Source organism: Astyanax mexicanus, chromosome 23, assembly GCF_023375975.1.
Source record: "Astyanax mexicanus isolate ESR-SI-001 chromosome 23, AstMex3_surface, whole genome shotgun sequence".
Classification (NCBI taxonomy): Eukaryota; Metazoa; Chordata; class Actinopteri; order Characiformes; family Acestrorhamphidae; genus Astyanax; species Astyanax mexicanus.
Genome location: NC_064430.1, coordinates 22,995,001 through 23,009,863, shown reverse-complemented (window position 1 = coordinate 23,009,863; position 14,863 = coordinate 22,995,001). Strand labels below are relative to the sequence as shown.

At 39.4% G+C, this 14,863-nt stretch overlaps 2 protein-coding genes across 3 annotated transcripts in view; one reads left to right on the top strand and one right to left on the bottom strand.

Moving 5' to 3' along the window:
• adgrg7.1 (adhesion G protein-coupled receptor G7, tandem duplicate 1) overlaps positions 1-14,863 on the bottom strand; it is a 308,074-nt gene that overhangs the window by 38,572 nt on the left and 254,639 nt on the right. The window lies entirely within an intron of this gene.
• senp7b (SUMO specific peptidase 7b) overlaps positions 1-14,863 on the top strand; it is a 46,828-nt gene that overhangs the window by 9,829 nt on the left and 22,136 nt on the right. For both annotated transcript variants that reach the window (XM_049471267.1, XM_022665381.2), the window contains exons 8-12: positions 1,847-1,947; positions 3,981-4,109; positions 10,546-10,579; positions 13,473-13,682; positions 13,762-14,015. In XM_049471267.1, the coding sequence (XP_049327224.1) occupies positions 1,847-1,947; positions 3,981-4,109; positions 10,546-10,579; positions 13,473-13,682; positions 13,762-14,015 (728 nt within the window). The remainder of the gene's footprint in view (positions 1-1,846; positions 1,948-3,980; positions 4,110-10,545; positions 10,580-13,472; positions 13,683-13,761; positions 14,016-14,863) is intronic.

The window sequence follows — 14,863 nt, the reverse complement described above, 5'->3', positions numbered from 1 at the left end:
GAGAGCTTATGGAGCTAATAATGGAGAAAATAAATGCTAGTGTTGCTCCATATTTCACATTCAACAACGCAAGAACATCATCAAACACCAAATGAGTCAATGGCAGAATAAGCTGTTTTCCTCCATTTAAAAGAGAAATTAACAGGTTTTCCAACTGTATAAGATTTATTGTCATGAAGCATTGCTACAACAAAGAAATACCACATCTCCCAAAGACAAATTTCCTTACTTTTTGCGCTATGTTTAAATTCATAGTTAAAATAGACAGTGTGTTTTTGAGAATCTGTACAGTATTGCAAAAGAAAAAAGAACTTAAACCTCTATGCAACACCATACTAAGAGAAAGAGGAGAAAAAGACTAAAAATAAGAGTAAGTATAAGGACGGGGGGGGGGGGGGGGGGTTAAAGATATAATAAGAAGGCATGAGATAAATGAAGAAAGGATTGAGGATGTGCTGATGGAGGTGAGTAATCAGGTTGATGGAGAGGTCAGAGAAAGAACAGGAGAAGGAGAGAGTGAGCAAAGGAAAGAAAAAAAGAGGAAGAAGAGGGGGATTAGCTACGTCCCTGTATCTCCAGAAAATCCCATTAAAGCGCCGGCGGGAGCAGCCACTGGCCTGTACACCTGAGCGTGGGTGTGCACCTGCCCGTTACTTGCTGCTGTGGCCATAAGGGGGCAGTGTGGTGCTGCAGCTCCAGCATGTTGTAGTACTGTGGTATGTAAAGTTCTGACCTGCAGAACACTTGAGCTCAGGGCTTTAAACAGCGCTGACCACCGTTAGCTTTCACTTATCATTTGCTGTCTTTCTCTACATCTGGTGTTTAGTTACTCGCTCGTCTCAGATGGGGGGTGGGGCTTATCGAAGGGGCTTGTTTTACAAATGACAACAAGAAAAATGGGAACTCTGTAACGCGGTGGCCTCTATTATTGCCTATTTCAATCAAAACATTGAAAAAAAAATCAATGAAAGCCCTTTACTCACACAAATAAATGGGTTTCAGAAGAGATATGTGTGTAGATTAACCATTATTCCAGGACTACTTTACTTTATGCATGTTGCTATATTGGGCTCTGGGTGGTCCAGCCCTCTAAAGCCCTGCCACTATGATCTGATCCTTAGGTCGAATCCCGTTCATGCAGCTTGCAATTAGCTACTGGAGCCCTGAGAGTGCACAATTAGCCAGCCTTGCTCTCTCTGGGTGGGTACATTTAGATGGCGCTGTTTCCCCTCATCACTTCTAGGGTGATGTGGATCAGCACAGCATCAGGCTGCGTCTGTGAGCTGATGTATCAGAATCGAGTCGCTGCGCTTTCCTCCGAGCGTTAGAGCTGTGATGCTACTAGGCAATGCTACAGCATCAGCAGCAGTTCAAAAAGAGGCGGAGTCTGACTTCACATGTATCGTAGGAGGCGTGTGCTTGTCTTCACCCTCCTGGTGTTGGAGCATCACTAGTGATAGGGGGAGTCCTAATGAGTGTGTCTATTGGATCCTTCCAGTGCTCAGTGGTGTGTGGCACCCTTGTTCACCTTGATTTAGGCACCCTTAGTAGTGTACAACAAAAGCAGCCGTTATGTAAACTGTTTTTTAATCCAGTTTTTCTTAATAGGATTGTTTTATACTATTATAGTGTTATTAAAATTAAATTTAAACATTTGCAGTATATTGTTTTGTTTTCAGAATCGCAATATATTGCGATATATATTGAATCCCAACCCCTGTATCGTGAGGCATATTGTCTTGCATTAAATATTTGTTTTGTGGAAGTTTTTGCCATTAAACAGCCTTAGTGAACGCTCTTTCAGTGTGTAGGTCTTTATATGATCTATGTTTTTTTTTTTTTACAGTTGTTCTCTCCAGCGATGATGAAGATGAAGAAGAAGGAGCAAAAGTGGGACGCAGTGATGCTCTCGGCAACACAAGTTCTCAGGTGAAGAAAGAACGTCCGGTGAGTGTTACCTCAAACATACTTCAAATAGCTCTGAAATAAGAGAATATGATTAAAACTGAATAGTTTCTTTGATTTTACCAAATTGAAAACCTCTGGAATATAATCAAGAGGAAGATGGATGATCACAAGCCATCAAACCAAACTGAACTGCTTGAATTTTTGCACCAGGAGTGAAGCAGCATAAAGTTATCCAAAAGCAGTGTGTAAGACTGGTGGAGGAGAACATGATGCCAAGATGCATCATGTGATTAAAAAACAGGGTTATTCCACCAAATATAGATTTCTGAACTCTTAAAACTTTATGAATAAAAATTTGTTTTCTCAGCCATTTCTTATTTTCTCCAAATAAATGCTCTAAATTACAATTTTTATGTGGAATTTGGGAGAATTTATTTATTTTTTGTCATGTCCATTTATTGAATTATACATCCATAAGATAATAATCGTAAGAGATCTAATGAACTTTGACTCACAAAACAACCTGAAATTGTTCTTTTTTTTTTTGGCGCCAACATTTACCCTTAGTAGTGAGGTAGTGAGTGTGCCTTTCACTTTGTGCGCACTCTGATTGGTGGTTTGGCTAATGGGAATCAGATGTGGGTGAACCTTCAATGTGACCAATCAGAGACCGGTCTCTAATCAACCTGCGGCTGTTCTCTGAGCGTATGGGTTGTAATGAGAGTAAGCAAGGCTTGATTTTTCAGTATCTGTGGGAGGTGCCCACCTGCGGCCTGTGTGTGTGGAGGATTCTTTAGGTGAAGGGGGTGAACTGCGGAAAGCAGACGAGCGGATTTTGCTCCAAAACATAAAAACAGAGAAATATTTTCACCGCAGGTTGTCTGGTCGGGTCGAGCGCCCGTCACATTGGTTCAGATCAAGACGATAACTCCTAAATAGGTTTCAGAACATTCGATTAATTGAATTCAAAGCCGAGATGCTTCTGATTTCAGCAGAAACGTGGTTTCGCTTAGTTGGCACGCTTTAATGGAAGCTTTGGCTGAGGGCACTGAAACCAGCCCTGTGTGTTCGGCGTGGGTTTTAGCGCTGGGGATTTAGCACAGAAGGTTTCAATGGAAGACTGCCTGCTAGGCTACGACAGGATAATCAGGCCGCACTTAACCATACCGCGGGTCTGTCAGACGTTCTGGAAGACCTAGATAGCTTTTCAGAATGATGTTAATTCAGATGAGCAGCTTAATAAAACTGGTGCAGCCGGGAAGTAATTCTGACTTTTAGAAAGAAACTGCACAGAACTTCTAAAGAGCTCACATCCCAAATTTCCCTCTTTTTATCAGCGTTTATATACCATAAAAAAAAAACACATGTTAAAAAGTAAAAAAAAAAAAAAAAAAATAAAAATAAAAAAATAAATATATATATATATATATATATATATATATATATATATATATCTAAGAAACACTTCACTCAATATATAGCATGGTGGCCTCTATTATCATCCATTTCAATCACAGAAACTTTCCTCACCCAAATAAACACCAGGTTTTCACCAGTTAGACTAGCTCTAATTCTTCTATTCTTTTCTCTGTTGAAACTTAGAAGGACTCAGTCCTTAATCATGTTAATCTGCTAAAGGCCAAAGCTGCTGTTTCCATGTGGGTCAGCCAGACATCTTCCTGTAGCAGTTTTTTTTCTCCAGTTTACAAGAGTCTTAATTTGAAGGTGTAGGAAACAGTACTCACAGCTCTCAGGCTTCATCTGTAATTTCTACTTTTAATAGTTTTAACAGAGTTCTCTGGGTTTCTGTGTTTCCTTTTCTAGTTATTATGATGATGAAAGTGTGAATGTGCTGTAAGTATGTATGTGTGTAAATGCTGCTGCAGTAGAGTAACAGCATCTCCAACTCCATCTGTTCCAGCACTACTGATTTAATACAGAATAAGAGTTTGGAAATTGACATTTTTAAAAAATCCATTTATAAAGCTCCGTTTATTTATTTAAAGTGGATTTAAAGGAGTTTCAAAATTTTTGATGGGAAGAGTAAATGCTTTTTTTTATCTGTCTCTCAGAAAACCAGCTCAAACCCTGGTTCAGGAGGTCAAAAGTCAGGGGACACAGAGACGTCGTCTGTTGTGGAACTGGCTTTCTCAACTCTGCACTTTGGCACGACGTGCAGCCACGCCAACGGACCCATTGTAGTAAGTGTGTGTGTGTGTGTGTGTGTGTTATACATGTTTAAGAAAAGAAATGTTAGGACACCACATAAAAGACATTTTTCTTTTTAAACATATTTACACATCTGGACGTTTGATCTTTATGTGAACAATACTGAGGGATGGAAATAATAAAACTAATAAAAAAAACTATTTATAGAATGAAATGTAACAGAAATGCATTTGAAAAATTAGGACTCAGGGTGTAACAATTCAATTCACTATACTGAGATCACGATTTAATTTTTTTTTACAATATTTCAGATGTGTAACAGATGTGAATTAAGAAAATTTATTTTTTTCTGAAGTGTAAACAATAGGGGTGTAACAATGCACTATTTTTTAATATTACAGATTAAACAGTGCCAAATGCACCTTATATAAATGCTTATTGTATACATATTTGTATAAGTACTATTTATTATTTATTTAATAAAGTACTTTTTTAAACTTAGACAAACTGAAATGTATAATCTCTTAATTAATCCCTTATTTTTTAACTGATATACAATAAAAGTATCAGTGTTTAAGATGTTAAAGCTGAACAGTGGTGAACAGTAATGAAGTAAATGCAGGGATCGTACGGTAATGAAACACCTGGAATAGTCATGGAATCTGAAAATAACAATTTCCAGGCCTGGAAAAGTTTTGGAAAAATAGAAATACAGAGAAAGTTTTGTTAAAGTCATGGAAATTTGCAATAGTTAGTTCAGTAATGTAGCCCTACACAATGGAGCTCTCAGGTTCTGACACACATTTTATTATTGAAGATTGTATCAATGTTGCTTTAAAAATAAAAATATTAAAAAAAAGTTGATTTTTAGTTTTATTGTCCATGTCTGATGATTTAAAAATTGTATGGTCATGAAAATGTGTCTTGAAGACATAAAAAGTCCTTAAAAATCATGGAAATACGTTGGTTAAAAAGTGTATTGACCCTGTAAATGTAAATACTATACTTAAATAGATTTTCTGCGTTTCTTTCCTAAACTTTAATTTTTTTCTAATTTATCTGCATCTCCAAAGACATAAAAAAATGCCTTCCCTTTAACTCTTTCTTTTGGCTAATGATGGCAACATAAAATGATGGGCAGCTAACTCTAGCTGTTGATTTGCCTACAAAAAGTGACTGAAATTAACAAGCAGTTGTGTGACTTTGCTTACGCCCACTGGCTCTCTGGCATGCACTAGCGGAATTCTGACCTCTAGTGTTCAAACAAGGCAACTGCATAAGATTTTATAGTAACAGAATGTATAGGCTGTTCCCACAATGGACATCATCAATCTGTCAGCAGTAAACGCAACTTAAAGTAGCTTAATGCATTTATTAAATGGGGTCTTCAGAAACATTTGGTCATACATGCATCATGTCTAATTTTGTAGTACATATATGTTCCTTATGTGCGATTTGAGGTTGCAGGTTGATTTCGTGGTGCATGTTTCCAGCAGAGACGTGCTTCTGATTAATGCATGTTCTTCTCTGGATGGTGGACATGCTGTACTGGTTGGAACTGCCCTGTTGGCCAGAACTTCCTCTGGAGTTGCCTTGTCTTTGTTATGTTCCTTCAGGCCTTCTCCTCGTCTCTCTCACACACACTGCTGGCTGCCAGTGTGTTTATGTTCTTGTGTATTCTAATGAGCCACATGTTTTTCCAGAATTTTAATTGGTAGCTGAAATGAAATTGAACAGGCCTTGTGAACAAGAGACAAAAAAGAGAGAGAGAGAATCAAATATGTGTTAATCACACACACTCACATTCTTACACGTGTATAAAACAGTGTCAGGATGACCTGTACATATGGCACGTGGTTATGTATCTCTATGTAATATGTTCCACATGTAAAACCTTATAACTCCAGTGCGTTAACTTTGTATAGAAAGTATAAACACTTTTTTTACTTTTTTTAGCCAGTGTAAACTCTTAACTGGAACTTCAAGTTATGCAAAAATGTGGGTTCTTGTGTGTATATATACTACATATATGTAGTTACATAAGTATTATACATATATATTACATGTTACATTTGTTGACACATCTAGAAAAGTGTTGCAGTATGGTTTCTGTGGTATCCCAGGTGGTTGTAATAGTGTTGCAGTGTAGTTTCTATGCTATCCCAGGTGGTTGAAAGGTTTTTGCAGTGCAGTTTCTATGCTATCCCAGGTAGCTGTAAGTTTGTTGCAGTGCAGTTTATATGGTATCCCAGGTGGTTGCAAGGGTGTTACTGTGTGGTTTCTATGGTATCCCAGGTGGTTGAAAGGGTGTTGCAGTGTTGTTTCTTTGCTATCCCAGGTGGTTGCAAGGGTGTTGCTTTGTAGTTTCTATGCTATCCCAGGTGGTTGCAAGGGTGTTGCAGTGTGGTTTCTATGGTATCCCAGGTGGTTGAAAGGGTGTTGCAGTGTTGTTTCTTTGCTATCCCAGGTGGTTGCAAGGGTGTTGCAGTGTGGTTTCTATGGTATCCCAGGTGGTTGAAAGGGTGTTGCAGTGTTGTTTCTTTGCTATCCCAGGTGGTTGCAAGGGTGTTGCTTTGTAGTTTCTATGGTATCCCAGGTGGTTGCAAGGGTGTTGCTTTGTAGTTTCTATGCTATCCCAGGTGGTTGCACGTTTTTTGCAGTGCAGTTTCTATGCTATCCCAGGTAGCTGTAAGTTTGTTGCAGTGCAGTTTATATGGTATCCCAGGTGGTTGCAAGGGTGTTGCAGTGTAGTTTCTATGGTATCCCAGGTGGTTGCAAGGGTGTTGCAGTGTAGTTTCTGTGGTATCCCAGGTGGTTGCAAGGGTGTTGCAATGTAGTTTAAATGGTATACCAGGTAGTTGCATGGGTTAGTAAGACCCTGCCCACATGAATCCAGATATTTAAAAATATATATATTTTTCTTTTGTCTCAGTTTTTGAAAATATGTAAGGTTGCATTGGAATTTTAAGTAATTATATCTCTACACATCGCCCATGGTAACGATGTTTGTGATACTGAAGAGGGTAAATACTCCTAAATACTCCTAAATAAGCAAATACCAGGATTTATATTGATATTTTCAGTATCGATACAATATAGTATAAGAAAACATTTATATATTTTCCCACACCTAGTTTCTGAGGTGTTCAAAGTGGTTCTTACGATGCTGAGTGGATGCAATGTGATGCTACAGTACTTTACGTGGTTGCTAGAGTGTTCTAGGGAGGTAGAACCTTTTGTATAAGAATTAAAGGAATAATGAGAGAACTTACTACTTACTACTACTTACTACTTACTACTTGTTTTAAGTCTGTAACAATAGTAAAGATTATTTAAGCCTAATCCTAATCTTAACCACAGGAACAGAATAGAAGTTTTTCACTTCCTAAATGGAAAATGGAAAAGAACACTTCGTTCTCTTTGTTTTTCTTTTGATTTTCCACAAAACCAAGATTTATTTGTCTTCAGAATGTACAGAAACAAACACATTCAAGGACGTGTGATGAGGCCTGTTGATCGGCTCTGTTGTTGTTTATAATCTAGGACATGTGTTACGAGAGAGAGAGAGTGAGAGAGAGAGAGAGAGAAGGATGGAAAGGAATGAACGAGAGAGAATTAGAGAGAACATTTACAGGGTTCTGATGGGGACGGGTGGAAAAACGCCGATGGTGTTGCTGTGATTGTGGCGTGCCAGAATGTCTGAAGCTGTTAATCCCCAAAACAATGGAAGTGCTGGAGATCTGAATCATAAGCGATGCACTGATCTAACCCCCAACCGGTCAGAACATTGAAATACATCACAGCTAATCATCCTCATGTGCTTATAAACTCTTCAAATGCCCTGATCTGAGCATGTGTGGGGGTTTTATCTCCACTTTAACGAGCAATTAAAGACCTGCTCTAGGACAGGCCAGTGTCCTGGGTTTGATTAGCTTCGGTCACTGCACTTAACAAGGAAAACAGTTGTGCAACAACAGCTCAGTAGGTTAGTGTGTCACTTCTTTTTGTGTGATAAAGTACGTGCTCTAAAAAACATTAAAACAATTCAGATTTATCTCACAAACAAGCTTTTTCACGCAATAAGGTGCACCAGATTATAAGGTGCATTTTATGTGACACTAACTAACTAGTAACTAGTAGTAGGAACATGGGTGTCACCATGTTTTCCTTCTAAATTCAGCAGAAGCTAAGCTAAGTTAAGTAAATAATATTATAATTCTTATAAAAAAACATTTAAAATTAGACAGATATGTCAAACGAGCGCTGAAAAATGTTTATTTGGGTGAGTAAATCACTTCCAGTGATTATTTACAGTAAGCTAAAATTTACAGATTTCCAATAAATCTGGAGCTTTAGCTGTAGCATTAGTGGCTAACCACTAAGAGTTAGCGACTAATACCCCCTAGTAGAGCTACACAGAGGAACCCATAGCTTGTTTTAACATGGTAAACACGTAGACAACAGTCCGAACAGCAAAAGAGCTAGTGCTGCGGTGGGGATTAGCAAAAGATATCTGGGATTAGCAAAAGGCTACAGGCTGATTAATACTCACCTGTGAATGGCCAAAGAGCTAGCGCTTCACGCAGTTAGCTGCCAATGCTAATACTGCTCGGGAAACTTCACTAAAACTCCTGTATAACTCTGTACTTCAGCAGAGTGGCTTTACTGCTCCTTAATACCTGACTGATAGAATTCATACATAAGGCGCACTGACAATTTTTAGGAAAATTTAAAGGATTTTAAGTGCACTCTATAGTCCAAAAAATACGGCATGTCTGAATTTGACAGAGCTTTTCATGTGCTGAAGTCTCACTACACAAAGTACACTGAGTTTTTTTGTGGTTTCTGGCATTTTCTTCTCTCATTTATTCAAGAAAAATACATATTTAATATTGTTAGTATCATATTTTCTTTCGCTGAGAGAAACGCCGCTAATTTGCAGTGTGGTTTCTGTAAAAGGCTAATGTAATTGTGGATGTAGGCCTGTGGGTTACCCCTCAGTGGTGCTGTAACCAATGACAGAGCTAAAAAAAATAAATAAAAGGTCAGATTCTATAAACTTTACAAGTTTGACCTTTTCATAAACACTTCATTTAAAAAGAATGTTTGGTTCTGCAGCTTTAAGGTGCATCTTTTAGTTGTTAGTTTTCAGCCTTTTAGCTCCACATCCTTTCCCTCACTCTTTTGGCTTTCATTGTTTTGATGTAATCATGGATAGGTGATTTTACAGAAGGATGCTACCCAAACAGCATAACCTGAACTAGAATAGAACCTCTAGCACTGCTGTTATCCAACGCTAGTCTTGAAGTTGCCTCAAAAAACAGACAAGTACAGCAGGGTCAGTTCTAAGGGAAGGCTTTTTTGTTTTAGCCTCTCCAAATGAAATGTGACCACAGACTATTTTTTTATTATCTCTGAAAAAAATCATGAAAACCCATTTTGCTGTGCAATGTGAAGATATAGTGAAGTACAGTAATAGTAAAAGAGAACCTTATGAGATGACGTCTGCTTGATATTTGGACATGTGGTGGCTCTGGGCTTCAACAATGGCTGCCCACCCATCCGGGCATGTGTACTCACTAGTGTGTAAGTGTTCACTGTACAGATTGGTTAAAGTCAGAGGCAAATTCCATCAGTTTCCAGCACCAGTATGGTGTATATGCTTGTCTTGTCCTGTCTATGAATATGTTTTATATACATTTCTGACTTTCTGCAGCAACCCCAGATCATTTGCTTAGTTTAATTCATTTTTTGGCCTGGCAGTGTTCAATACTTATATAATACATGTCTGATTTGTTTACATGACTAGAAAAGTTGTTTTTTTTCTCTTTCTTCTACGGAAACTAGTGGTTGCAAGTGTTACTAAGGTGCATCAGATGGTTGCTAAGATGTGGCTAAAGGGTGGGTTAAAGTAGTATTCCAAGGGTGGAAGGTTTCAATGGAATTTTAAGTGATGATATGATATCATGATTCATCGCCTATGATAACAATGACATTACGATACTGTGATTCTGTGATAATCAATATATTGCAAGACAATTCATTTATATTTTCTGTATCAATACAATTTAGTGTATCGTAACATTGATATATTGTCCCTCCCCCATTGTGTTCTAAGGTGTTCCAAGTGGTTCTTAAGATGCTGAATAGGTACAGTCTAAATTAGCACCATGAATTGCATATATCCTGTGTAGAACTTAAAATACCTCAACTTCTGTTTTGTTACACTTTTGTCCAAACTTTTTCCAAGCTTTAGGGGTAAAGGAAAGCTCTGACCATTCTGACGGTGTTTGTTTTTGCTGGACAAGCCTATAATCAACCCCCCCACAGCTTATTTACAGCCTGACCCCTTACCCTTACTACGGTACATCCTGCTCTCAGAACTTACTGCAGGAACATGATGATGATGATGATGATGGTGAAGCTAATAAAAAAAATATATGATAATGTTTCTATCTCCTCTTACAGATCACAGAAGAGAGCATCTCCATACCACTGAAAGGTAAGAGGGAGTTGTGGAGGTTTATGGTCAGATGGTTCTAATGTTCACTGCGGCCACAGTGGTTACAGCCCTGTACTTCCCTCTTGGAGGCATTGGGTTTGGGGGTTTTGGGGTTTAGATTTGACCATTCCAAAACTTCTATCCAGAATATTTGTGTCATAAGGAATGAATCACAGAACAGCTGATCACAGTCCACCATGCTGTACCCACACATGCTGTAGCGGTGAGTGTGAAGAGGCCGGATAAGATTTTATGGAAGAACTCCAAGAACTCTTTCAAGGTCTTAATTGACTCATTAGAACGGGTTCAGCAGTTCTTTGCTGTATTTTTCGCACTGTAAGGAACACTTAAAATCTTTTAATTTTTCCAAAAGTCGCCAGTAAGCCTTATAATTCGGTGCTCCTTATGTATGAATTCTACCAGTCAGGTATTAAGGAGCAGTAAAGCCACTCCACTGAAGTACAGAGTTATACAGGAGTTTCAGTTTAGTTCTCCAGCACCCAGACTGGAGCAGCATTAGCGTTAGCCGCTTACCGCTGTATCTCCGGTCAGAGGTGAGAATTATCGGCTTGTAGCCTAGTGCTAACCCTGGCTAGCACTGCTGGAGCATCATTAGCATAAGCCACTAACTGCACTTGCTCGTTCAAAACGCAACCAGAACTTACCAGAACACTCAGGGTTTCTCAGTATAACGCTGTTGGGCGGCATTAGCCCCTAACCACTAATGGTTAGCCGCTAATGCCAATGCTCCCGCCTTAGTGTTGGAGAAATTTGGGAATATATGCTTACTGTAAATAAACTGAAGCGCTTTACTCTTACCCAAGTGAAGTAAAATTTACTTAATTTATTTAGCTAACTTTGTCAGCCACCACCACACAGAGACAAGTCCTGCTAAATTAGAAGTTCCTTGTAGTGTCTTATAAAAGGCACCTTAAAGTGCGAAAAATAGGGTAACAGAATTAATTAACTAATGGATAAAATAGCCAATAGTATAGTTGATAGAAAAAATGTTTTTAGTGACAGCTCTTCTCCCTTTTTTTTTATTCTTTAACTCTGTTTATCCTATCACTCACTCCTTTTTGTTGCTCTTTTTCTGGATCGTGCTTTCTCTTTCTTATATTCCCTTTTGCTGATGATTTTCTTTATCTTTCTCTCTCCTCATTTGCTTTAGCTTTCATTGTCTTTGTGCTGACTCTCTCTATCTCTATGTCCCTACCCCTCTCTCTCCCACTATCTTATGTTAAGAAGGCTCAGCTTAAATCTCTATTTATGTCTGTGACACAAAGGTGAAGCAGAGGGCTTATTTGCATGTCTGCTGTCTGCATGAGGGTGTAATAGTATCAAAGAGACAGATTAGCCGTGGTGTGTTCTCAGGGTGTTATGATGCATATTAATGTTTGTTTATTTGATTTAATATGATACCACACACATTATTATGAATAAAGGGTACTTGTTAAAAATCGATTTTCTGTTTTGGACAGTCTCAACACCTGATTGTTCCTAAACGAATTGTTCCAATTTATTTTTAAACCACGGGCAGTAAGACTTATTAGAGACTTGAGGCTTCACCCCTGAAACTTTAGACTCGATTCAGGTTCACACACCAGAGACATAAGACTCTACTTGGACCTGCACCCCTTATGCCAGGTTCACATTATACAACTTGTTGAGTCTTCAGTCAATGTGCTGTTCACACTACACTACTGGTTGTGCTGTAATCGCGAGTCCTTCATTTGTTGAGACTTTCACACTACACGACTTATCGGTGACACGGGGTCACAAATTACACGATTTCTTGTTGTGCAAAATCTCTGACTCACCTCACAGCTCTCCAGAAACACGTTTTGTCACAAGAACCAACCAGAACTAAACACTCGAGAGTAGAGATGCCAAACCAAAGATTCACTTTAGAGGAGAATACACACTTAAAGTGAGTCCATCATGAATGAGTTCAAATGAAGCAACTTAGCAAAATCAAAGTTTATAAATGTCTGATCAGTTTTATACTGATACTATACTTGTGTCCTTATTATTACATATTAAATGTTTCAGTACTGGAGACATTGTTTTTTTTATTATTTTTCATAAAATTATAAGCCTTTTAACTATAGCATTTTAGCTTTTAGCTCCATTTACCCCATTTTCATTGGACTCACTCGCTGGCTCCCTCTAGAGTTTAACAGTAATTTACTGATATAACAGGGGGACAGAAAGTGGTCAGACTCTTCATAAACGGCTCTGGTAAACAGGAGGTGAGTTTTGGGCTCGTGCTCTCCCTTACTGTCCCATTGGCTGTAGATAGTTACTGCTCTTGACTCCCTGTCGCTGACTGGATCAGATATTAAACATCTTCAACTCATTGGTGATTAGTCAGCAACAGCTCAGCGAGCTTTTTTCAGTAGTTCACACTACGTGACAGCGCGAGCACCGAGTGATCCCCAATTTGCCCTTTAAGCAGAGTTTTTGTCTGCGATCAACGAAAAACTGTCTGCGACTGAAAAACTGGCCCAAATTCGTGTAGTGTGGCATTAGAGACCTCGCTCAGACTCGTATCCTGAGACTTCCTCTTAGACTTGACACTTGGCTTTGACTGTTTGACTCTGCATCTTAGAGACTTCGACTCAAACCTTCACCCCAGAAATTTAAGACTTGAATTGTGAGATGGTCTCGGCCCGGTTCAGTGTCTTTGTGGACTTGCTCTAAAGAGCCTGAACTTGCACCCCACAGACTCCAGACTCAACTCAGACTCTCATCCAAGAGACTTTAGACTAGACTTAGACTCTCTCCCCAGATTCTTGAATTGTACTGGCACTTATTTAAACTTAACATAATAAAATGTGTGACCTTTTGTTTAAACACTCACATTTTCTATCTGTTTCTCTCTCTCTATCAGAAGCAGACGGTGAAGATGGCGTGGCGGTTACTGTGGTACCCTCTGAGCTCCAAAGATATGGTGTATGGGATGGGGCTTTAGCAGCGGATGGATCTCTGCTGTCCATCTCTCAGCAACCATCACCTTCCCTCCTCTTCCTCAGCCTGTCTGATGCTCAGAGCAGGTTGCTGCACACTGAGCTCACAGCAATACACAGTACACACGCGACAGGTGAGTTTTACACATGCATACCTGAGACTGAACTGTTGCATATTGAACTTTTATTGATTAAAACGCTGTTCCTCTGTAGGGCAGCCATGTCCGTTTTTGCTGGTGACGTTATCTGGGCAGATGGAGGAGCTGCAGTCAGCGCTGTTGGCCTCTCTGATGGATGTGATTGGTCTGCGTTACGGCCGGTCGGTTTTGGGCGTCCCTCTGCCTTGGGCTGAAGGACTGAATCAGCTTCACCTGCATCCAAGAGGGGGACAGCTTCTCACTCTCTTGGGTCAGGGAGATGGTGTCGATGGCGGCCATCATCACACAGAAGGAGAGAAGACTAAAGAGGTACTCACTCACAAACCTTTCATTAAATTTCACCATGCAGGTAAACCACAAAAGCAGGTCTATTTGACCTTTACTGAACATCTCTGCATGTTTTGAGGTGAGTGCGTGATCTGGACGTTCAGTTCGTACCTTGCTAATTGGTGGTGGATATACGGTTTCACTGCCGGTAATCTACATTAGCAAATTCTTGACACCAGACACGTCTTGGCCGATGGACTGCAATTGAGGTAAGGTAGAAAATTGCAGAAATTAGATTTCCTTATTTTTATTGCTCTGAGATGCAGCTGGATCTTCCCCACTCCTCTTAAATGACTGCCAGACACTTGTTTCAGCCCAGCGGTTTCTTCAGCCCTGTCCGTATGGAGTCATATTTCAAGAATTCAAGGTTTTCACCCTAAAAGATCAGTAACACATTTGATTCTGCTGGTTTTGGCTGGTGAGAGTCTGTGCTTAATCCATTTAAACAGGTTTTATCTTGGCCTAGTTCTGGGTTTCTTCTCCCAATACCATCTTAGGGAGGTTCTCCTGGCTTTATTGAGCTGTGAAAGCTGTAAACACGCAACAACGAGCCAAAACATTACGACAACCTATCCGATATGTTGAGGATCATCTGTGAAGCACCAAAACAGCTCACTTAACAAGACTTCCCAAGACGTTCCAGCAGATTATTTATTTCGTCAGTTGTGAGGTTCCTCGTTACACTGCAGGTCAGCGAAGTTATCATTAGTTACCGACCACATCTAACCAAGAGAACCCCAAAAGCCTTGCCGTTTTGGAAATACTCCAAACCAATCATGTCTTTAACTCATCAGTGGATCAACACCAGCAGATGACATGTCTCTCCATCC